Below are 25,974 nucleotides of genomic sequence, written 5' to 3' on the forward strand. Positions count from 1 at the left end.
CCTTCCACCACTTTCAATTACCGACACGTCTGTATGCGCTGGTATAGTGTTGTAGACTGGGGCTTCACGGCAGTGTTTAGTAGTCTTACATGTATAGAAGCTTTTACTGGCGTTTTCGTGTCCGCTATTACTCGTTTGCCAAGAATCGAAAGGCAGTGATAACCAGTATGTCCCATCATGGCACACTATGGACTATTTGCTTGTAGTAGGGCTGCTCAGGAGTGCAATTTGCAATATAACAACTTTGTTCTAATTTCGCCAACTTAATTCGAGAGTCCTCAACAGTTCCATGATTTATTCCTTAGTGTTGTTTTGAGCCGTGTCTAGCCATTGTGTGCCCTCGTTAGAATAAGTTGTGTTAGTTCAGAGAAGTTTTCTAGGACCTCCTCCCACACTGGAGTGTGAGTGCCTGTTTATTGTTTGCCGTATTCACCACCCTTGCTTGTGTGCGGCACGCAGACATCTTAATCTCGTGGACTGTTCTTACCTTGCGCCGCTCTGCCGTGCGTGCTCTATCTTAGCGCAGTTTCTTCAATTTCTTCTTCCAGCATTGTAATTTGTTAGTGTATGCCATCCTGCATGCGTTCGCTGTCTTTGAGCCTGGAAAATCCATCAGCCCAGCACGTCAGCCTACGTCTTCTAGTTCCCCACTTTTTAGTGTTGCGGTGTAAGACGAATTGGTTTGCATGCATTCAGGTGGTGGAGGCGGCTCTATTTCCTTCAGTCGTCTCATCAGACAATTCTTGCGACAGCACAAAAATAAAAAAAAAACTGTTCTGCAATACTAACGGCGTCATTCGATTCCGTCTCCAATTCCTGTGCTTCTGAAGCTTTGTTGCTTCGTTGAACATTTGGAGGACGTGATGCCGTGGTCGTTTAGTTGTCACATGTCCACATCAGTATTTAGCCTCCCTAAATTCTGTTGTAAATTCTGGGTTTGCTCCATTCGGACAAAATTATTGGAGACGTCCCTCCAAATAGCATCATGTAGCAGTAAAATGGCCTATGCTTGTATCGTTAAAAGCGTACTATGTGCTATTACAAAACTCTCCCCGGGAGAGTGTATCTGGTCCCTGTAAAGTGATGAGGAATGTACCATTGTTCCCCATGCGACGTGCGGTCAACACCGTATATGTTGCTTTCATTAGGTCTCTGTAGCCACCGTCTCCGGGGAATCAGTTAGGTACTTGGTCGTATACAACACATCGCTGGATATTCGGACCTGATGCGAAGTACGTTTGGACCATTGGATAATATTCAGGACTAACTAGAATCTCTGTTATAATGTACACGCTTCCTTTGCGTCCTCAAGGGTGGTCAAGTTCTGAACATTGCTGTTCGATGTCCTGTGACATGCAAATCCCTGCCAACCAAAGGATATGCGTGTAAAAAAAATTGTGTGGCAAAGAATGACTGTCGTGCAGATGGTCGACACGAAAGGAGCGGCCCGGGTGTGCGATAACGTTTACTGCAGCGGTGTTCTATTCCTCATCTTATATTTGAATGAAATTCATTATTTCGCATTTTGTCGCAATCATAAATAGATTATTAACTGTTGCTAATATTTTTGTTATGTTGACACTCTGCTGCATTACCATTTGTTAATCGTGATTTAGCACAACACTACAGCTGAATTACAGCGCTGTTCAATAATGTTCATGATTCCCGATATTATGCAGCAGCAAAAGCAGAGAACGATAAATTTTTTTTTGTTCAAAGCCTTGCATTCCTCCTCTGTTTATGGGATATGCTGCATTACTGTTTTGAAAGAAAGAAAAAAATGTTCCTAGTTTAGGCCACATAAGAAAGAAAAATCCCGCAATGACAATGGGGATTTACGAACGCAGTTTCGTGATGCGAAAGAAAGCACGTCCTTCATTAATGCTGAGCTCGAGGAGGTTAAACAAAAGCTTGAAATTCTCACAGTAAAGAAGTAGCTTATGTAGAAAATAGGGTAGCTGCGGGGAAAGTTCCAAGAGAATACTGGTCGCTGATAAGAGTGTTAGTCAGCCAAACCTTTCTGCACGAACAGTATTCACGTCGCTACAGCAGTGAAAATGAACAAATTAAAGAGCAAGATCTTGCTATACGGATTGCAATTATTACGAGGGACTTTAGCGACTAAAGCAGTGAAAGGCGAAAACCTGAGGGCCGCATTCTGCTACGTAACTGACAATAAATAGCAATTATTGATTAATTAATTAGGTATTGGTAATGTAAGTAACTATTTCCTTAAATAATAAATCATTAATTTCGTTAATTATTCAATTACATTATTAGCCATCAATTAGTGCTTACTTAATTAGTAATTGAACAATTTATTGCCATATGGCCATATAAGGCACGCATTCGTGCATCTGTGGTGGTCCTCCGTGATTGGTCGAGACCTCTATGACGTCATCCAGCCTCGGCCAATCAGCGCCGCCGCAAAAGCGGGACACCTTTTGTCCACGACAGCACGAGCCATTAAAGGCTATCGCCTTAATAATTGGTGTGCACTGCGAAATCCACTGCCTATAACGTCATTGCACCTGCCACCACTTCGGTGGTGGACGACGGCTGTTTCGGCGCGCGTCTTTCTATCTCTCTTCTTTTTCTTTCTTCTCTGTTTTCTATTCTGTCCGCACGGGGCAGCGGAGGTGCCCCGCCGGGGTGGTGCAGTGGTAAGACGCCCGACTACTGTGCCGGAGTACCCGGGTTAGAACCCGACCTCGGCGGGCTGCATTTATATAGAGGCGGAACGAAGAGGCGTCCGTGTGCTGTGCGATGTCAGCGCACGTTAAAGATCCCCAGGTGGTCGAAATTACTCCGTAGCCTTCCACTACGGTTCCTCTTTCTCTCCTTCCACTTTGACTCCCACCTTCCTTCCTTTCTTCCCTTACGGCGGGATTCAGGGGTCCACAGTAGCAAGTGTGACAGGAGGAGGAGGAAACAACTTTATTTAACGCATTACTACAGTGTCCAGCCACTGTAGCATTACTAAGCGTCAAGAATGTCCTGGGCCAGGGTCACCCTTCTAGTACACTCTACCTAGGCCAACTAATCTTTCACCTGGTCAGATGCTAGCCAAGCCCGCCACGTTGGGGGAGGAACACTCCGTCTTTTCCTTCCTGTGAACCAATTATTATTGTGATCATTGTCTAAGCCTAAAAAGCACACTCTCCCGGAACATCTAAAAGTGATGAGTCACAAAAGCAGACTTATCGGCATATTTTTAAGATGTAGCAATAATTGCAGATTTTACGACATATTGCAGTAAAGTCAAAAGAGAACACGGAAAGCCAAGCAGCAATACTACCGCCTGCTCTGACAAGGCGTTTCTCGAGCTGGCCGCTTGTGGCATGTCGTAAACGAAATCTTGAACCGAAAGAACACATCCCATTCACAACTGCACCCGCTAAAGCCCTTTTGGAGCTGTTGTGTCGCAGTAATAATAATAATAATAATAATAATAATAATAATAATAATAATAATAATAATAATAATAATAATAATAATAATAATTATTATTATTATTATTATTATTATTATTATTATAATTGGTTCACAGGAAGGGAAAGGCGCAGTATCTGTCACACTTGTTTCTGTGGACACCTGAACCACGCCGCAAGGGAAGGGATGAAGGTGGGAGTGAAAAATGGAAAGAGAGAAAGGGGAGCCGTAGTGGAAGGCTACGGAGTAACTTCGACCACCTGGGGATCTTTAACGTGCGCTGACATCGCACAGCACACGGACGCCACTTCGTTTCGCCTCCATCGAAACGCAGCCGCCGTGGTCGGGTTCGAACCCGGGAACTCCGGCACAGTAGTCGGGCGTCTTACCACTGCACCACTTCGGCTTTTTTTTTTTTTTCTTTATTGCCTGACTTCGGCACAATACACAAAACTACTTACAGGGCACAATGAGCATTCATTAATACAACAATCAGTCAGGTGGGTTGTGGGGTCGTCATGCTAAAATTCTCTTAGGGTCACTAATGGCTCCAATCTTCCGAGCCACTCGGGAGCTTCAGGAGCAAGTTTCTGAATTTCAATATATCTATTCATGCCTTCCCTAAAATAGATCCGTGCTGGCCATGCGTCAGGATCGCAATGGTATCCTGCCATTCTCGAGCGCCAAATACAGTGGAGGGTCATTAGCGTAATAATAATGGCACCCCATCCTCATTCTCTACTGGCAAGTACCTACCATGCGAGTCTAATGGAAATTCCTTTTTTAAAGTTCTTTGTAAAATATCCCAAAAGTATACCTGCACCACTTCGGCGGGGCTGTGACGCAGTAGTGTCGGAGAATTTCCACAGTTGTTGTGTTTTAAAATAAACACAGACAAACATAAGCAAGTGTGCATTGTCATGAACATTTTACTGATGCTGCATATTGTAGGCTTGAATATAAACCGTCTGGCACAGTGATTCCACGATCGACATACATACCCTTAATTCCAACGGCCCTATGCTTGACAAACTCTAGGTCACCGGTATCGACAATCTGCAGATTAAAAGATTCAAGCTTTTCTTTAACTTAACTCGTGAATATGTAGTTTATATCCCTCACTTGCCGCTAGAATTTGAATATTTTTTTTCCAAAATGATTTTTTTGCCACCATCTTTTCAAAGATGGTAGCAGAAATGAATTAGGCAACCATGGGATGACCTCAATTCCGCCGGTATTTTCTCAGAATGTGCAGCAGGAATATCTTGCTCTCACAACTGGACAGCGTTTTTGCTCATAATGATATTATTTCTAAGCGAAATATAGTTTTAACAACGGGAGCCCCGCGAATCCATTATATTGCTTGCCCTAAAAATACAGAGGAAGAAGGTTGTCGCAGGAGAGTCTGCTTATTACTAGACGTAGTCATATATAGTCTTAGTCACATTATTTTACTGAGTAAGATGTATTCATAAAGTCGGCGCTAGATTATTCGTTCCAAAATATAAAAGAGAACAAAGTTGCTATAGGAGAATCTATTGATTACTCGAGTAATCAATAGATGGCCTTAGTCACAATGTTTTACTGCCGAAGTCGTATTTATACAGTGTCCGCGAAAGGACGCATTTTTTTTTTTTTTTCGCGGTCCCGCATTGCTGACTGAGAACAATGCGTGGTTGCCAATGGCTACCCGTACGCTCGTCAAACAATTTAGTGTTGTGTGTTCCAGGACAGTATTTCAGGACCTTTGTTGTTGGATGTACGTACGTCGGCGAGGCCATATCTGTTTACAAAACAGAGTTTGTACATACGCTGACAATAGAAGCTTATTTATATCCTTTGACAATGCGACATCCTTGTTTGCTCAGAGTAATTCAGCAACAGCTTTGTCTTAAATTATGAACTAAAATTAGGTCAGTACAACCTTGATACCATGCGAGAGAATATTTAACATAATGTCAACTACTCATATTGTCAGGTCATTCTTTTCCAGGCACGTGATGAAAGTTAATATGCATGCGTTTTTTCTAATGCATATTTGAGCTGCCGCATGTCAGTCTAGGGAACAACTACAAGAGCAAAAAAAAGTTAAATGATTGCGGGCGATAGAAAAAAAAAAAAGCTAGTTTCCCCGTTTCTAACTTGCCTTACCGGCAGCCAACTAAATATGTGCAGAAATGACTAGTATAAATTATTTCGAACACCTTTATGAATATCATTGCTTGTACCACGTACATTATCCTAATTGAAAAGTACCTGAAATATTTGCTATAGGGAACCCAAGCTCAAGTTTCGCCGCGCGATGGCAGCGCCGCATTCCTGGCGTGGTGGCGAAATGTGAAACTATGGGGCTTCGCCGGAGCAGACGCTCCGCTAGATTCCTGTGCACGCGCGGCGATCGCGTTGCTCCTGGCGGTTATTTGGCGATACAAAAACGCTTCCGCTGATGCGGAACGGATGTACTAAGTAGCATTGTGCCATGGGAAGTGACAATAGTAGGCAAAGCACCAAAATTCGAGGCTCACGTGTGAAACTTTGCAGATTCCTTTGGAAGCGTGTCCGCAAGACCTGTTTTCCAACCCCATGACAGCGTTCTGAGAAGTCTCGCGTTCTTTGTGGAAACGAAAAGAGCCAATTTCCCCTTTCTTCGTAAACTCAGAATTGTTGACGGTTGACAAAGACGGCTTGGAGAGCCACCAAAAAAGTACAGTGGTTAAACACCATGCATAAAAAGTGAAGAGGATGGAAGATTATCCTGTTCGTCGCTCCCCGCGTGTCTAGTTTTGCCGATTTTTTGTGCTCTCTCCCTGCTTTGTGAGTGCTCTGAAAGCAACCAAATCAACAGATGTGACGTCCGCAATCGAGACTGATGTGTGAATGTGCCCTAAGTGTCCACAGCTGCCTTTTCATTTTTAGATTGACCAAGAAAATATCTAGGAACGAGGCCTTTTTTTTTTTCGGGGGTGGGGGCGGCGTTGGAAAACATGCCTTGCTGAGACGCTTTTACAGATTTTCGCAAATTGGCCAATACGTGAACCAATTAATTAATATTATTATTATTATTATTATTAACGAAGATACGTCGGAAGTGCAGTACAAAAGTGATACTAGCTATGGCTCGACTGACACTACTCGCACGGAGCACCCCTTTCGCGTCACAGGGTTCGTGAGTGCAAACCAAATGTTATCATAAATGAAGAGCAACCATTTAATAAGAACCGAAATAAAACACTGTGTAGTACAAGCGTGGATTTCACCTGCCTTCCGAGCCAGCGAGCCGGTTATATCGCGTGTAGCGCACGGAGCACGCATGTGCTTATGAGATTGCTAGCGTTCTTGTCTTTGAAGAAACACCTCCTTCGGACTATATACTTATTCTTCTACTGCGAAATTTCCTTTGGTAACGTCGTAATAATAAAAAACAAACCCGTATATAGATCGCATATGCTACAGGCCAAAACGATGGTCAACGAGCGGGCCACTTTATTTCACAGTACGGATGATACTTTAGCAGTTTTTAAAGATATTATGTACGACAATATAATTACATAGCGGACTTACCTCGAGATGCAGTCCTACCTTTTTGCTAACGTGGGACGCATTCACAATCAATATTTACTCATCCCCGTCTGTCGTCTGCTCTACAGTGCAGACGTGAATAAAAAGTTTCCCGCTTATAATAAAGTATTCTTCATGGAAGTATGGAAGTACGCGTCAGGTTGCCCAATCAAGACGGAATGCGGGTTGCATGTCGCGGTGCACCTGCGGGGACGCGTCAATGCGCGTACTCGTGCGAGCGAAAGCGCACGGCGCACGCCATGAAGGCAGCGAGCGAGCCGGCGGCGTCCAGTGAGTGCCCGCGCGACAAAGCAGCGCGAGACGTCTGCACGTACGCAGAAGCGAGCGAGCGAAAGGAGAAAACTTGCACGGGATGCCTAGGTGGTGCCGCCGCGTTTATCCCCAGTTTCTATTTTTCTGTCAGAGATGGCGCTCCCTGTCAGGAGCAGCAGCGCCGCTCGACGGTGCTTTGGAAGCCTATATATAGCGTCTAACACAGCCATGTATGCATGTCAAACATGAGGGCTTTTAGACGTGGGCAATGCGACTTTTTTTTCGGATCACTTCAGGCAGTTGCTGGCGCTAAACGTACTGAGTATAATCGATAAATTGATTGGGTGCCGCCTGGAATACCTACGTTGTCTAATTCAGAACCTCTTCTATTGAATATTGAGTGCATTGCTTCTGACTGGCGCGAATAAAAAACCGTCGGCGCGGAGCGGATTCGAACCTACGGAAAATTCTAGAGGGCACTGGGCCACTAAAGTACGACGAGTCGGAAGCCATCATAGCGCGGTCGTAGCCCTCCACTACGGCACCTGTCTTTCCATCTCTTTTTGCGCTCCCATCTTCCTCCCTTCTTTTACGGCGTGGTACATGTGTCCGCGGAGAATTGTGACAGATACTGCGCCTTTTTTATCCTGTAAATCTATTTCAAACGCTGCTGATGTCTGCTGTAATAATAATAATAATAATAATAATAATAATAATAATAATAATAATAATAATAATAATAATAATAATAATAATTGGTTCACAGGAAGGGAAAGGCGCCGTATCTGTCACACACGTAGCTGTGAACACCTGAACCGCGCTGTAAGGGAAGGGGGAAGGTGGGAGTGAAAGTGGATAGAGAGAAAGAGGAGCCGTAGTGGAGGGCTACGGAGTAATCTGGACCACCTGGGGATCTTTAACGTGCGCTGACATCGCACAGCACACGGACGCCACTTCGTTTCGCCTCCATCGAAACGCAGCCGCCGAGGTCGGGATCGAGGCCGGGTACTCCGGCACAGTAGTCGGGCGTCTTACCACTGCACCACCCCGGCGGGGCGTAGACATCTGGGTCTGCTTCTGTTTGCTGTGTGGTGCGGCGTTCGAGGAAGCGGCAAATAAAAGGCGCCGCCCGGACGCATGATCGGACGCCCGGCGGGGTCAGCTTCGTATATGCATGTATCGCCTGGTGACGTTGACCTGTCGTGGCGGTACATCACGCGCCCCTTGTCGAACACAAACAGCATTTCATTGAACGCATCAAACTTCACCGGCGTTCTACAATTCGTGTACAGGAAAGGAAAGCCGCAGTATCTGTCACTCGCGGAATGCCGCTATCATCCTTACGGTAAATAAGGATAATTATGAAGAGCGTTTCACGAAATCCGGGGCGTGGCGCAGTTGGTAAATCGCTGGGCTGGAGATCCAAGGTATGGAGGTTCAATTCCCAATCGAGACAAGGTTTATTAAGGCGAAAGCCTTTATTACCTCATCGTTGTTAGTAAAAGTGTCACGCTCTTGTGGCGACTCTGATTGGTCGAGATGGGATGACGTCATTGAGGACTCGACCAATCACAGAGCACCACCACAGTATGCGCGAATGCGTGCCTTATATGGCCATATGGCAATCAATGATCAATTACTTATTAATGGCCCCGCCGGGGTGGCGCAGTGGTTAGGGCGCTCGACTACTGTTCCCAAGGACGCGGGATCGAATCCCGGCCTCGGCGGCCGCTTTTCGATGGAGGCGAAAAGCCAGGCGCCCGTGTGCTGTGCGATGTCAGTGCACGTTAAAGAACCCCAGGTGGTCGAAATTTCCGGAGTCCTCCACTACGGCGTCTCTCATAGCCTGAGTCGCTTTGGGACGTTAAACCCCACAAACCAAACCAAACCAACTTATTAATGGCTGTTTAATAAAATAAATACTAAGTACGTAATACTAATTACTGATTGCTTATTACGCCCAACCAGTTAATTACTCATGCCTCAGTTTGGCTGTTTGATTAATTACTAATTACTTCCCTGATTACTGCCTAATTATTACCTAATAATTAATGGCTAATTAATTATTAACGGTTGATTAGTATCAGTTGGGTAATTATTAGTTACTAATTGATGCCGCGCAACCGGTAAAATCAACCACACAACAGTAAACGTAGAACAACTGCGAAGATACAAGGAGCGCGATCTCGTTGCTGCCAAGCAGAATTCACTGAATAAATGCACTCACAGAATGTGAAAGAGTAGTCGCTCGCTTTACTCGTGGCAGCATTCATGCTACATGCGCAACAGTTGCGTAGCAGAATGCAGCACTCAGGCTTTTGCCTTTCATTGCTTTATTCGCCAAAGTGTCCTCGAATTTTTTTTTTTCATTTATTTTAACTCTTGTTCTCGAAAGCGTGACACCTGACAATTGTCTGTCGACAACGACGAGGCATTAAAGGCTTTCGCCTTAATTTCTCGTAGGAAGCGAGTACGAGTCGTCGTCGTAGCTATAGCTGCAACTGATCGCCCTACTTTTCTTACTTTGTTGCCAGTTTAGACAACACCTCACAGATCAAAATGTTCACCCTTTGTCAAAAGTTGAGCCCAGGGGGTCTACTTCTGAGCCATACAATGTGGCTCGTAATGCATTCCCAGGTTTACAAACTTGCTGACGGCAAGATTTTTCGTCTTACCCTCTCCAATGGCTAGGACTTCTGCAATTGTTAAAGAAGTCATAATATACGGCTTAAAAGCAAACTCTCTGGGTTCTTAAACTTTTGACAAAGGCTGTACAATGATATCTACACATAAGAATATATGGTTGCATTAAAGATTTCCTCGGACATGTCGAGTCGTCAAGAATTTTCACTCACTCTGGCGGGTCGCTTTTGACTCAATATACAATTCTAATGAACGAAACACTTTAAATGAAGTTATCAAACGCCGATCACACATTGACACCTGCATCATGAGCAGCCGTTATCGCCTTGATCAAACTGTGAAGGCGCAGAACCATGAACATATCAAACGGTATACTGGGTATGTTCATTACTCTTAAACGGCCGATATAGAATTACAAATAGGGTTATTTGGGAGTTCTTTTTTGAGAGTGCACCGTAGATAACCAGAGATTTGAGCAGTCAATCTTCATTGACTGCTGGGTTCGCCGCCATCGAAACGTAGCCGTCGCAGTCGGGATCGAACCCGGGTACTCCAGCACAGTAGTCGAGCGCCTTATATATATATATATATATATATATATATATATATATATATATATATATATATATATATATATATATATATATATATATATATATATATATATATATAAGGCTTTAACTCAACTCGTCCAGCAAATGTGCTGCTTATATTAAAAGAGGAGGAGTCGCGTAAGCGCTGGCTTCATGCTGGACTTATTTGACAAGAAAGCGGAATTTTCTCTGGCTAAAAGCTGAATGCTGTAGAGAACCCTTGCACGAGATTCGAGCACATCGTTCAACCGTGTTTGCCCACTAGCGCATGCTAGCGCTGGTGCGCGAGTGGAGCTCTTTTGCTAGCCCCTGTAAGTCTGTACATATCAGACGCTCCGACCGAAAGGAAATAAAGATTACCTTCGCACAGCACGCGCCACAGAAAACCACGCCCGTTCAGCCGGAAATGCACACCACGCCCCTACCACACGACGAACCGTTTTGTTTTGGAGGGCATTTTCCTCGCGATAAGTCCTCCTTTTGTATGCGCGTCGGCAAGAAATCCGTCAACACGCGCGCGTGCGCTGCTCGCACACGGATTGAGCTTTTTTTTTATTATTTATCTTGTTTTTCGTCGCTTCGTTTTTATGCACTAAAATTTTTTCTCCTATCCCCTCTTCCTGCGCCTTTCGAACGATGCGTGGAAGCCAGCGAAGGCCCCGTGCGGCAGCCCAGTGCAGAGGACCACCGAAGCCTAGCCAGCAGCATGCAGCAAGCGCTCTGCGGCGCGAGAGGAAGGTAAAGAGAAAGAGAGAGAGAGAGATAGAGAGAGAAACTGAGTGGAAGGGTGTTAAAAGCAAGAACAGAACAAAAAGTATTGAGCCGGCGCTGCGCCTGCAACGTCACCGACGCTTTACCGTGACGTTGCCGGGGGCGCTCCAGGTGACGTCACGGCTAATGGCGCTCGCTCTTTTAGGAAAGTGTACTCATGGCGTCCGGTGTAGCGTGTTTAGCGGCGGCTTTTATTTAGGTGGTACGGATTCATTTTTCGGTGTAATTCGACGCGGCGTCTCGTGCTTTCGACATGCCGCTGTTCGGCAAAAAGGATTCGCAACGAAAGAGGGACAGAGAAACCAAAGAAAGTGCCAGTGTCGAGGATAAATATGATTTTAAGGATCTACTCGGAACGTGAGTGGCTCGCCTTTTTCTCTCCTCGATTTCTTCCCGTCGTCGCCTCGCTCGTTGGCGGTTTCGCCTTTATTTTTCAGTCTTCCTTGTCCACTGTGCTCGTGATGCATGTGTTTGTGTGTCTAGTGCGCAGTCACTGAAAGAGCGGAGGCGAAATGAAGCGGACCTAACTTTCGCTTTCTCCGCAAGAGCGACGTTTTCCCTGATGCGGTCTCCTCTGAGGTTGCCCGGCGGCGCGCTCCAGTGTGAAAACCCCGCTCTATTGCACTTTAGGTCTAAATACGCAGCCTTGCAATTCCAAATTATGGGACATCTCTTAAATTGCGTCCACGTCCTCTGCCACCGCAGATTGTATCCCGGCTGCTTTGCGCACAAGTCGAGTTGGCCGTATGGGTTCCACTTCTCCGCTTGATCCTCCGACGGCGCACGGGTTCGTTCGCGCATCGGCTATGCGTAGACCTGCTAGCCGAGATGCCTTCGTATGCGCACTCGTTACCCGAGGCTTGTTTTGAAGGCTGTGCCCTGCAAGTTCATTTATCATTTCGCAGTGCCTCATTAAACGAAGAGAAAAAATAAGTGTGCCTGGCTATAGATTTGTACGCGTATAGATGCAACGCGGCACATTGGAACCGCATTAGTGGGGTGCGCTATGTTCAAAAGTCGGAACGGGGACGACGTTACTAGCCCGAGAATAAAATACAGACGAGCGCCTGTCTGCTAATCGGGTTTGCTCAAAGAGAGAGAGAACGAGGAGGGAAATAGGTTAATAAACGATAAAGATGGAAACCGGCGCTTTTAATATTTTAATGCACCAGTGGGAAAATGCAACATGCACGCTGGCAGCCGCGCGAACCGTATTATCAAACGTCAATCGCATCCGCCGGCGGTGGTGTGCACACATCCGTCCGTGTCCCAGTGAATTGCACGCGAACGGTGATAGCTAGGAGAGCTGGAAAGGATAGAAAAGGAAAGTTTGAAAAATCTTCGATGAGCTCACTGAAGAATATACGACGAATATCGTCAAGCGCATTGTTAACGCTAGTCGCATGCTGATGACTTCTACTCGGTAAAGCTGTTCTGGGTTTAACTGTGACTGGTTTTCCTGGTGTCGGCGGAGTGGGCATTTTCAGAGTTGCGTCTCGTTTCGCAGAAGAAAATCTGTGCGAATCTACGGAATTTCCTCTTGACGTGCGGTCGAGCTCGCGCCTTGATCTTATCTTTCGCACTGGCTTTTGACATTAGAGCAGCGTATGGCTGTGCGGCGGCAACCTGTTTTGTTTCCTTTGGCAGGCAGCGCACGCGACACATACACACACACACACATGCATGAATACGCGCCGACTGCCCCGGCGTCATAGTCGACGTGTGTCATCCTTCGCGAGGCCCTTTTTATTTGTGGACGCTTTGCGTTCTGTGTTGGGACGGACGCAATCAGAGCGTGGTTGCAGAAAATAGCGAGAACACGAGCTCTTGACACTAGTGGCGCGAGAAATTTTGGCAGCGTGTGCTTGTTGTGGCGCCGCGCGCCGGCCCAAAACAACCCCCAGAGAGCTCGCGCCAAACTTTGTGTGTCCATTGCCTTGGTGTGTCATTTGGTGTTGGCCTTGGATCAGAAAGATGGCAGAAACATCGTGCAAAAACCGACGCAAGTTTCACAGAGGCTGCCCTCAAACCGCACACTCACTGGCAGAGGCGCTGACATTTGTTGTGTGTGGTGGCTGTTGCTTGCGGACATTACTTCCAAGCTGCTTCTGAGCTACAATTCAATGTCACGTGATTTTGCCAGCAGAAAGTATAATTTTATGTGCTTGGATAGTAATGACGTTTTAGATCGTGATGCTATAATTTTGTTCCGTATGCAAAACATTTTTTGTTCATGCAGCCTTGTACTGCAAATAAGTGCACAATGTGTTGCTTCGGATTAGTAAAGAACTGCATGCACTAGGTGATGTTTGGCCTGGCCACAGGCTGCAGTACGGCAGAGATTGTCGATTGTTTGTTGAGATTCAGAAGCTTGACATCATTTACTGGAACAAATTTCTGAAATTTTGGAGGGTGCATTTGTATGCTAGATGAATGTAAAATTATAGCAAATGTGGCTTTTGATTAACAAAACAATCATTGCATGCGTTAAGAAAGTGTATCCATTATTTGTAAGGGTGTCGACTCTTAATTTTTGCTTGCATGTTTTCCTTTTTCAAATGATGTGGTGTACTGATATGCATGGATCACCCTGTAGTATCCACTGACAGCTGCCACATAATATATAATATTTTTTCTTGAATGCTGTTTTGGATTTATAAACAAACTATGAGGAGTGTGTGGGTAATGTGAGGCATGGAAACACTGCAGTATGCTAGGTTATTTGCTGTAATTCAACATTTGAAGTGGCTAGCATTGTAGTCAATTAAAACTATGTATCAGTGTTTATATTGCAGTTTTTTGTGTGCCTGAAAGTGCATGCAAATAAAATTAGATATATGTGGTGCTTTAAGTAAATATAAGTAATACCAGAACCAAAGTAAGTAGCAGGTGTTATGACTGATGCTAGAGGCTTGGTAAAATGAATAAAGAGCTTTGATTTTTAACGAGACCAAACACTAGATTTACAGTGCCCAATTTTATTTTGACACAACCGGAAGCTTGCTGTGTCTAAAGTGCTCATTTACACAAGTTTTGTTAGAAACACTGTTGAAAATTTTTATAGAGAATTTTTCAGTTAGTGCATGCACCCATTTTTAAGTAATCTAATGTTGGAAACTGTCATTGAGTGCAATGAAGTCTATGCATCAGCAAAAGTGGTGCACTGAAAACTAATATAAATCTCACCCGCCAGACAGCAACTAGACTTTTTTTAATGTAAAGTGGTATCCATTTTACTTTCTACACTCAACAGAAAAAGTGTTACAATGCAAGTATGTACACCTCATTGATGAAAGTTTCAGTGAAGCATGGTTACTGCTTCATGCAAGAATTTTAAAACTCTGTGGCAACATCTAGGGACAAAAGATTGTTTTTTATAGGGGGGTTGGCGTGTGTGGGGGTGCACTGGAGAGAGTGCAAAATGTGATATAACATGATGAGAAAACTTAAAGAAGAAAAGAACTCTGTGCACTTAAAGAAATTGGTGATATTGTCCTGAGATGCAGTCATAAGCATTTTGCTGCAAGATTGCACTATGCAATTTTTGCTGCTAAAATAAAATTATAAATCCTCATGTCTCGGATATTGGAGTGTAGTGCTCAATCTATACATGAGGAGGCAAAATCTTTTCATTTTCGTCACAACCTCATGACAAGTTTCGGCCAATCCCTTCAGTTTGGAAACTTGTTGAAGCTAATAGCAACGGTGAATGAAAAGCATTGTAGTTGCATATTTCGCTGTCTTGGTGGGCAAGGACCTCCAGGAGGATCGACAAATGCACATCAAACCTGTTCTTCAAATTGCTCTACCATTGCATTCCTGTATATTTGTCATCATCCCAAAAACCTGAAGTATTATAAGCTGAACCATGAATTTCTGCCCTTTGCATCATCAGTGAAGCTTCCAGCTTTAGCTGTGCCAGTCCCAACAGTCCATTAATAATAATAATATAAAAACATTGTCATTGGCCAGACAGGCATGTTTAGCTCGCCTTTGAGTGGTTTTCTACCTATTATTCTTGAGATGTCGCTGGGTTTAGAAGTTAAGCTGGTTTTATGCCACCTTGCGGTTTTTGCCAGATTGTGGTGGGTTGGGACTTGCAAATTTTATTCAGTTGAGTGTTGTGAGTCTCAAGTTCAGAATGAAGATCTTGAGCTTGGAATTGTTTCAGCACGCTGAACCTAGCGCATGTAACCACAGCACTGTGAGGTTGTTCTCTTTCGCTGCTCCTCACAGAAGACGTGCTGAGTTCTGTTTCATAAAATTTTCTTTAAGCACTAAGTACTTCGTGCTGAGTCAGCTGCAGAGGTGGGCATATAATTGAATGAAACTGCATTTCTTAGCAAAATGAAATGCAACTGATTGCATTGCTTGTCTCGCCAAACTTATTTTTTTGGGACATACTGAGCGGCGAGAGGTAGGCAGGTGTAAGAGCTATTCTCTTTGCTAGTAATAATGTCGTAAGTGAATGCCCATAATAGCTTGTGTATGATGCATCAGATTGTGTCTTAGAACATACATGTTGTGCAAGCCTCCTCATTGGCATTGAGTCTGCAACACTAAAAATTGGTTGCAGTTGGTCAGTGCATTAGTTGATGCACAGCCTGCGGCACTTGAAACCAGTGATAATTTATTTATTTATTAACAGATACTGCTAATCCCAATATGATTGTTGCAGGTGGGCATATATAAGTACAAGAGAGGTGTATATGCAGCATGTTAGGAGCACAATGACATAACCATTAGTACAAAGCAATTCAATGATATAAAGTGCATAAAGTGCAAAAATGCTGAGATATATTATAAAAATAGAAAAAAAGAAAAGGAACCAGTTGTTCCTGATAACATGCACATATGACAATTATGCAAGTATTACAACACTACACAAGAAAAAAAAAAAAGAAAAAGACATCAATATGCTGTTATTGTATATATACGCCGAAGCTACAAATATTAGGAGTAACAGAACATAACGGGTGACATAATGACAGAACGTGAACATAAAAGAACTTTTTGTTAATAAGATAGAAATCTTTCCACTGCAACAGATGGACTCGGGCTGTTCCATTCTCTTGTGCCTAAAGGGAAGAATGAGCATTTGAAGCAGTCAGTGTGGAAGCGATATTAAGTTAGCGTGTTTGAATGCTTAGTATGTGTCAGTCTATTTGTTGAGAAAAGTGATATATTTTAATAGTACAATCAATCTTTGCTGTATGGGTCTGTAATATTTTTGGTGCTCTTTGCAGCTGCTTTTGCTTAACCTTCTCATCAGGCCTTTTTTTTTTTCATAAGTTCTTAACTGTGAGGCATGCATAAGGAATGCAGAAATCTACTTTTTGGATGGATACCTGTGCATTTTAAGCAATAGCCGGCATCACTCTGCAGGTTAGTGTTACCATTTCCTTTTTTTACTTTCGTCAGCACTTTTAAGAGGCTTAAAATAAGTTGAATCATTTCCATGCTAACATCCTACTATGGGTAACTGGAGACCCAACAAGAATTGCATAAAGAATAATCAATAAACATTCTCAGCTGAACCTTTTCAATCGAAAGTTAAAGTAGCATTTACTAGAACAGCATTCGACTGCTGTGTGTGTCACAGTTTTGTGCGTCAGCATGCTACCTGTTTTTGTAGCTTGAGAACAGTGATATGTGAGTATTGAAGCCATACAAACTTGTGTTCAATTTTTTTTATCTTGTGTGCTTTAGTTTTACATGCCTACAACGTCTGTGCAATGAAGAAGAAAAAGCAAAAGTGCATATATAACATTATAATTAAATAACTGTAAAAACATAAGGCTTCTTATTACAAGACTCATTAAACGCTTAAGTGAGCGCCAGAGAACCTTTCTTCAGCACAGCTAACTGGCATGAAATCCAGCGTTCGAACGAGTTGGCTGTCTGTCACTGTCTCTAAAGACACTCATGAACAAAATATCAAAGAGCTGTGAAGGATATTCGTTGTGCCAGCACGTAGGGATGCCATTCATCAAGTTCCAGTGACAGTCATTGTGGAAAAGTGTCATCTAACGTGACTTTCAACATTGATTGACGAGCAGCTTTGCGTTTTCATCAGTGCACAATGTGAAACTGAGTGGCACATGCAATTTTTGTTGCACGTGTCTACGCACGTGTGAAATTGCAATGACTCTCTGTCTCTTATAAAATGATGACAGTGAGTCATTCCTTGCTGCTTCTCAGTGTGTAGTGGAAATGCAGGTGCACCAAATTAAGCTTTTCTTGCATCGAAATTCCGATTCCGCATGATCACTGAAAGTGGAGTGGCTCGAACTTAGTGTCACATGGGAGCCGTGCCTTAAATGTAGCTGACTTATGGTAAAATTGAGACTGCCGTTAAAGAATTACTTGTAATTGATTAGTCACACTCCACCGTGGCTTTCTGAGTTCATTTTCATAATTGCTGCACTTGAGGTGATCTTTTGTAATTAAAACGTTGAAGTACAAAAAGACACAGGCATGCTCCTTCGAAGCAGATAAGAGCCAGAATTGTGGTACGGACCTTAAAGTGTGCTCTGATATTATGTGCAGGTAGTAAGTTAAATGACATTTAAATGACCTTATTTGCCACTTTTGCTTTTGTTTGGCTACTAATGAAGTGCCATCATTTCTGCTGGTCTGACTTTTGCCTGGAAAATACAGGTAGGGCTAACTGGGAGCACAGCAGAGTTGTCTTTCTCTCAGGGAATGTACTTTTGAATCATTCATAACTAGGGGCTACCCAGAATTTAATGTCCCATTTCATATCACATAGTTGTCATTGCCATAGTGTTATGGTTATGAAAATGTGCCTATCATTATTGTTTCTGCAGCAACAGAGAAAAATTCTATTTGTGCTTATTTCGGGGGCATCATAATCATCTCACTGTTATGCCCCAATGTCTACATTGCTACGCATAGATTGCTTTCGTCTTGTAAGCCAAACAGTATTTCTGTGATCATTTAATGGAGCACCATCCCTGAGCAGTAGTGAAGACTACTGGTGAGGTTGCATTTCGATCCTAATCAGCAGCTAGTTCTTAGGGTGAACGCTGTTTATTTTCCCTTTGATGCTGCTGTTTATTTTGTAACGAGATTTGTGGCAATTTATCGACCAACATGGCAGCTTCAGGGATTGAGAGTTGGATAAATAAATAAGCGATTAAGTAAACACGAAAAGGCAAACAAACAAGCAGATTTAATTGTTTACATGCCCCTGTTCTCCTGGTATCGCGAACTACCGTGATGGCTCAGTGTCTTTTGGCAGCTGATGTCAAGGCTGTGGGATCGAGCCCCGTCTACAGCAGTTGCTTTTTGATGTAGGTTAAATGCAGACATGCCTGTATGCTGTGCGACGTCGCTGTGCTCTCAAGAACCTCAGGTGGTGAGAATTAATTTAAAGCCGTCCTCTGTGCATCCCCCTCAGCCCATGTGCCAGTTCGAGATGCGAAGCGTAACTTAGCACCTTCTTGGTATTATGTCTCACTCATAAATATTAAACTTGGAATTGCTTGCACTTTGTCATTCTGGCACTCAGAGCAAGGGTATGCTGATTGGGCTTGTAATAATTTCCCTATTTCTGGTAAATAATAAATATCTTTTAAAGTCGCTGTGGTATGGAAAGGAACAGAGCTGGATTCTGTTCAAACAAGCTTCTCTTCTGGCTTGAAGCTGCAACTATGAAAAGCTTCCTTCTTGCTGAATTCTTTCACTCTCTTTTCCTGCTTCCAATCTTCTTGAATAATTGGTCTTGCCAGCCTGATGACAAAACTTAATAGGCCTTCACTAATTTGTGTGATGGGCTTCCCACATCACTGAGCTTTTTTTCTTTTTCCTGCACATTTGCAAGTGCATTCACAAGTCTTCTGATTGCATATAATGGTTTAGAGCAAATTAAATATGCATAATTTCAGTCCCAAATTTTTGTAGAAAAATTTTTTTTCGTTCTTCTTGCTTTCTTTTTTACATGGTTTTGGATAGCGTTGTGCTGACGTTCAATATAATATGCGGTGATATTTGGGCTAGTCTTTTGTATCTCTTAAGGAGGTTCGAGTACTGAGTAAAATGCATGATGATATCATCATGGAAATGAAAAGGTTTTTTCTCATATTTTTTAGACTAAGTGCTCCAGTATCCAAGAGACGAAGATTATAACTTTCGTTTGGTATTGAAAATTGCATGAAACAAACTGAATGCTGTCTTGCTGTAAAGCCTTGCCATTATCGGTGTGACCCACCACATCACAACACCTCGGCAAAGTAGGACTGATTTCCTTAGGCTTTTTTAGTTCAGTAGTTTCTGTCATGTATTATTATATTTTACACTCTCTCCGGTGTGCACTTCAATAGAAAGAAAGCAATGCTTCCTTTGCATCATGATGGATGAGCTTCTAGCATTTGTCACTGATGGTGCTGCAGTATTTTGAATTTCTTTAACTAAGCAATGACTACAGTCCGCTAGAAGTTTCTTCGTTGAGGCATGCTCCTTTGTGCCATAACAGTTTTCAGGTTGGAAGCTGAAGTGGGCGCTGTTGTCCACTAAAAATGTCTGATTACTGTCTGATGAGGGATATCCGTATAGTTTTCGGTACATCACTTTTGCAGACTTGCAGTTTCTGTCACACTCGCTGATCAGGGTTTTCTGCATGGAATACATAAAAGCGGGCACATGCACTAATCATAATAGTTTTGGTAAAACATTCCTGCAACATTTTCAGCAAAGACATTGCAGAATCAGGCACTTAAAACTGCAAGCTTTTTTTGAGCTGGAAAAAAAATAGGACGCTTAAAGTCCAGTGTTTGGTCTCCTAAATATTTATGTGGCTTGTTGAATGCTGCACTGATCGCATAATGCACTGGATGTGCTGGGTTCGATTCGCTGTGCCAAAGTCTACACCTGGGGGGCTGCGTGATCACCACAAGCAACACCGAGGGCTAACAAGATTTTATTGGTTATGGTACAACTACAGTGCAAAGGTTCATAGGGTGAACTGCAAAACGTGATCTCTCACGGTAAAAGAATTTGGCCACGCTGTTACAATACTTGATGATCACTTCTTGTATGAATCTATTGACCATCAACCTGAGCTGTTGTAGAGAAACTCGTCAAAAGCTTTGGTCAAGCCCGAAATGAAATGAAGGGAATCAAAGATCTATGGGATTAGGCTTTCCATGTGTAATGTGGTGTGCACTGGTAAGGAGTATTGGAAAGGAGGAAAGCTTTTACAGCAATAGAGATGTAACAGGACATTGATGAAGAAGATCACACAAGGAGTGCAAGGAGGGGATATACATGCTTTACTGAAAATTTTGATGAAGAATAGGGTTTCTCTTGCCATTGATGGATAGTGGTGTATCTTGCCAATACTGATTCGTGGAGCCTAACACATTGGAGGGTAATGAATATGAGACTAGATAGATATGTGAGATATGAGCAGTGGCACAGTGAGTGACGATGGCTGAAGTCATGAGCACAGCATTAAGTGACACCGAGAATTATAAGTCATGGGGCAAACAAACGTTGATGGTATTCTAGTGGAAATCAAGGGAAGGGAGTGTACTAAGTCAGGTTGTTCAATGCTAAAGAAAATATGTAGTGGTGCGGTCTGGGTAGCTTGATAAAAACATTGAAAGGATGTGCATTAATGTGTGTAATAATGAGCTAGATATATTTTCTGGGATAATATCCGCATGGCTAGTGCAAGACAGCTGTGAGTGGTGACCATTGGGAGCGATAGTTTCCTTATTGTGTAGTACCCGTGAGTACCCGTCATCACAGAGAATCACGTCATTCGAGCTGCTTAAAACCACGCACTTAATTCTGCACAAAGCAGAGTTGGCATAATGTAACAGTTTTGTATTTTTGTATTTGCTGTCCTTTGCTGTTGACTGAAGCGATGCTATGCTTCTCTTATTCCTGATATTGAGTTCGTGCTGATGGTTGTTGGCAAATGCAGATACGGGTTGGAATTGGTTTCAGGCTTGCTTAATTATTCTGGTCCTTGAGACGTCGAGAGCATTCTAATCGCTCTCGAGGTGGTTATTTGATTCTGTATGAAGTAGAACATGTAATGTGATAGAAGAAACTGGTTTTCAGACCATTTGTATTGTTTTCGTACAAACCTGACACTTGCCACTCTAAATGATGCTTTTTTTTTCTTTTGCACTGATATTTCAGACCTGCACTCACTTTTAATTTTTTAACTATTGTATGAAAATGTTGGCATAACATATTGTTTACTTTGTGCATAGGTAGAAAAATATATTTCCTAGGAACGAATGCACAGTGGTATGCCAACACAATCACACAAGCAAAGCATTTGTAGTACCTCTTGCTGTAGAGGGCTGTTTCTTTCTGGCAGTTATTATTTGTACGTATCGCATTAAAGCTCGTCTAATATTTCATTAAACTTTTTTTCTGGTCTAAAATTGAATTAAGAATTTTACTGTAGCAGCAAATCGGAAAATTTATTGTAGCACATGTGATGCGTTTTGCCATAATATGCAGTAAGTGTAGTTTTGTTGCTATTATTGTCAAGATGTGACCATAGATTTATGACACAGTAAGGCTCATGTTTGGAGAAAAAGTAGGTGACCGAAGAAAGTAGACTTGCAATTGCTCACTAGCTGCATGTGTTAATCCAAGCATTTATCTTTAGGTTAGAAATGTGACATCTTAAGGAACCTAACAATAGCAGTAAATGTCAAAAGTGCAATGTTATTGTTTAGCGCTGTTTTGTTCTCAAACAGCCTTGTGGTTTGTCAGACCGCTGCCACTATCAAGCTTTTCGGGCACATGACAAATTTGAAAACAAAAGGCAGCCCTTGTAGTGACAGAGAAATATGGCTCTGAACACACCGTGCATTTTGATTACTCGAGCTTGTGTTTCGAAATTGGAAGGCATGTGGCTTAGTAACTGGGTGAATTAACGCTTGTTAACGCTTGTTTCAAACTCTTCTTGAGGAAAACATTGAAAGAAGCTTTCTAAGGAAAAGGTTTGACAGAACTGAAGCCAACAATACGCCAGGAAGCAAAAGCCTCTGCATCAAGAAACCGTTAGGGTTGTACCAGAATATTTTTCAAGCCGTGTTGTCAAACTGGATGAGCTGCAGTATAGAAAGTGCATAAAAGTGGCCGCAGAGAATGGCTCTGCAAACATGTGACAGCTATCTTTTTGTGCCATTTCTTTAGGTTATCTTTTTAGCCAAAAATGGTCTTAATATCAACTTCAGGGCCGGCTTGCACGATAAAGTCCGAGCTAAGTCCAGACTTAAATGGTGTCTTTAGAAAGACAAAGCTTATTTAAGACGGCTCGTCTTCCAAACGTCGAACGCTTCGGGTCCATGTTCACCAGAGTGGCTTCCCACAACGACCTCAGCAACCACTTGGGGCATTTTTCCTCGTAACACGATGTTAAGCCGCAAAAAGCAATGACACGGGTTTTACACAACGCAAAATTGACGGAATGTGTACATCTTATAGCAGAGACAGTGCCAGCGCATCCCTGTATTTCCCTAATTTCTCTACTTAGACACCTGGCGTCCTTGTGTCTTAACCAAGACAGCACTAGAGTCGTAATCATACAAGCGACTTATTCAAGTCAGGACTGAAGCCCAGTCTTGACTCCAGTCTTGAGCGGCCATGCTAGTGGCCTGTTCTTTAGACTCCAGTTAAGTCTGGACTTAGCTAAGACAGCCTTAAGATTGTTTTGTGCAAGCGGGCCCAGGTTTCACCTTTGGTCCATATCAGTTAAAGATAGTGTGCTCTCACAATTTTCAACTTCAGAACCCGAGCTTGATGAAAATTTTTACCAAAAGAAGGGAGTTTCATTCGAGAAATTCACAGTATATTGGTGAATGTGTGCGGCACATAATGTTTTTTTTGTGTGCTACAGTAATGCATTGGTCCAAAGAACTTAAACGCGGTCTTGTAGGCTTTCAAGATAGCCCATGGTCAGAACGGCTTAGCACTCGAACCGATTCGGATTGTTGAATCTCAGCTGAGAGCCTATAGCTCTTACTAAAGAATTGCCAAATTGAAGTGTCCGAGATTGCCAAAAGAATATAACATCTCGAGCGATAGTGATTTCATAATCATCCATTACATTTTTTTTTATGTTTACGGTCTCGTCCCAGTAAGCATCAAGAAAACCTCTCTAAACAATCTCGATACCAACATGTGCATTTATCAAGAGAGCTTTTTGAATCTCTGTTCAAGCGATCCACAACATCTTTTTCTCCCATTTTGTGATTAGGAATGAGATGTGGTTTTAGCAGTGGGACCAGGAAACAAAACAGCTGTTTGTGCACTGGAGGCATTTGTCATTCTCAACTCCGAAAACAGAACTCCAAAACTCAGAAAAGGGAGAGATGACAGTTTTTTCGGGTACAAAGGGGGTCCTGTTTGTTGATTGTCTGGAAGAAAGCAGGACAGTACAAGGGTAACATTATGCCAGCATTATCGGAATGCTGCACAAGTCCGCTGTGGAGAAACATTGAGAGCTGGTGACAAGAAGTGTCTTGCTGGTACACAGCAGTGGTCCAGTTCACAAGTTGAGAGCGTGATTTCGAACAGCCCAGTTACCCACCCTTCATTACCAGTATGGGACACAGCAATTTTCTTTGCTATGTCCCATACTACTTCCCCTACTCTTTCTTCATCTCTTCCCCTTCTCCAGTGCAGAGTAGCAGGCCAGATTTTAATCATTCCGGCCAACCTCTTTGCCTTTGCTTTCAATAAATCCATCTATCTATTCTTTAATTTTAAAACCTGAAGAAGCACATCAGAAGAACAAGGTTGAACTACTGCCATAGATAGGTGGTGGGATAACCACGAAGAAAGTTTTTTTTTTTTTTTCCTCGAGGTACTAAAAGCCTTCCAGGAAAATGGGAGAAATGCATTAGTGTTATTAAAAATTTTCGCAGCGAATTTTTTTAAAGGCCTGGCAGTTCTCTGTGCGCATGAATTGCAAAACATTTTGATCACCGCTCGTAGGTTCAGGCTTTGCGAGGTTTGCAGTATGCGCCTGGCTCAGGTGGCTTGCCTTTCTTCGTCTCACCTGACTCTTTTCTTTCTTTTTCTGCCGCAGGGGAGCATTCTCCCAGGTTGTGCTTGCAGAAAGTAAGGACACCCCAGGAGTCATGCACGCCATCAAGTGTATCGACAAAAAGGCCCTCAAGGGAAAGGAAGACTCACTCGAAAACGAAATCAAGGTTCTCAGGAAGTCAGTAGGGGCTCAAATGATCATTTCGTGTTTAACATTACCACAGTAATACGGATTTCAATGCAATGGTGCCGTAACAATGAGCATATTACTGGCAGATAAGGTGCAGCGATTGGAAAAGTTCATGGTGAGAAGTGGCACAAGGGATGGCAACAAACAAAAACGGGAAACTTATGAGCATGCTACTTTCAGATGCACGCTCCTTGCAATAAGTTTCACTTGTGAGTTAGCACTATTTTGTGTTTGTATTCATTGGTCATCTTTCTGTGCGCCACTTTTCACTGTGAATTTTTTTCCAGCTTGATGACCATTTCATATTGATTATTGCTTTTGGAAAAGGCTGTTTTAGGAAGGTTGTGTGTGGCTCCACTAGTCTGCCTAGCTTGCCTCTTTCTCATTCCCCAGAATTTTGTAGAAAACATTGAATAGTTATTTACAGCTTGGAAAATGTCAGTTTTAAAGTGTATTGAAAATTATTGTAGCCTTGCTAATTGTAAAATTACTAAGGTAGGTTGCATAATCACGTATAGAATTGCAGTTCAGGCACTTCGTTCAGTTTTTTGGTTCAGACTTTTATTTGCTGCCCATTAATAACTTTTAAGTGTGTCTCAACTTTTTTTGGTAAAAGGTGTTTCTTATTCTCTGTTTGTGTCTGTACACATTCCTTACAAAGCATTTTGTTATTCAAAGGAAGCATTGTATTCAAACAAGTATGGTTCTGACATGTGCGTGTTGTAAAAGTCTTGATAAGGTATATCTGTTTTTTGCTTCTACGCTGATTCTGGGTAATGTCTTGAATTAGGATATTACTTATTAGGACAGAATAAAATGCCTCTATGCATTACATGTCATTAATATTCACTATGGTAGTTGATACTGCTGGAGAAAGTTTGTTAGAGTCATTAGTTCTTGGGCAAAAATGAGTATTTGAAAACATTGAGTCTAGCATTGTACAGTGTAAGTGATTCTGCGTGGCAATGTCATCTTAGTCTTGTAGTGTTGGGCTTAATAAATGAATTGGTACACAGAGAGTTTGTTACTTTTGTGTAAATAGAGAAATTTTATCTCTTAATCTTTTTTCACGGTTACAGTGACTGTATGTAGTGCTGTTCCATGAGACCAATGGGAGAATCAATAGAACAGTATTTGTTGAAGATAAATCGAACACATTTTTTACTGGATCATTTCTACTGCCTGAATATTTTGCTTTGTGAAAGGGTCCCAGACAGTGCAATCATACTCTAACTTAGGTCTAACGAGTGATGTGTAGGTGACGAGTTTTGCATTAGAGGGGACAGCTTTTAACTTACGTCTTAAGAAGCAAAGTTTCTCCAAGGATGCTTTACATATGTCAGGTATGTGCCTATTCCAACTGAGGTTATTTGTGATAGAGACACCTAGGTATTTGTATTCGTTAACTTCATCAAGTGGATGATACGGAAGGTTACATAAAAATGATAGGCTATTTAATTTATTTGTCACTTT

The 25,974-nt window shown here is 42.7% G+C and overlaps 1 protein-coding gene across 2 annotated transcripts in view; it reads left to right on the plus strand.

The window, feature by feature from the left end:
* Positions 1 to 25,974, plus strand: part of CaMKI (Calcium/calmodulin-dependent protein kinase I) — a 73,012-nt gene that overhangs the window by 20,101 nt on the left and 26,937 nt on the right. The window contains exons 1-2 of one of the 2 annotated variants that reach the window (XM_084578699.1): positions 11,398 to 11,627; positions 24,355 to 24,489. In XM_084578699.1, coding sequence (XP_084434825.1) covers positions 11,524 to 11,627; positions 24,355 to 24,489 — 239 coding nt within the window. In that variant the 5' untranslated portion in view covers positions 11,398 to 11,523. Of the gene's footprint in view, positions 1 to 11,397; positions 11,628 to 24,354; positions 24,490 to 25,974 lie in introns of those variants that run through there. The other variant, XM_084578700.1, reaches the window with a different exon arrangement.

The sequence above is a fragment of the Amblyomma maculatum genome, chromosome 9 (assembly GCF_055883805.1).
Source record: "Amblyomma maculatum isolate TAMU_Amacu chromosome 9, ASM5588380v1, whole genome shotgun sequence".
NCBI classification, from domain to species: Eukaryota; Metazoa; Arthropoda; class Arachnida; order Ixodida; family Ixodidae; genus Amblyomma; species Amblyomma maculatum.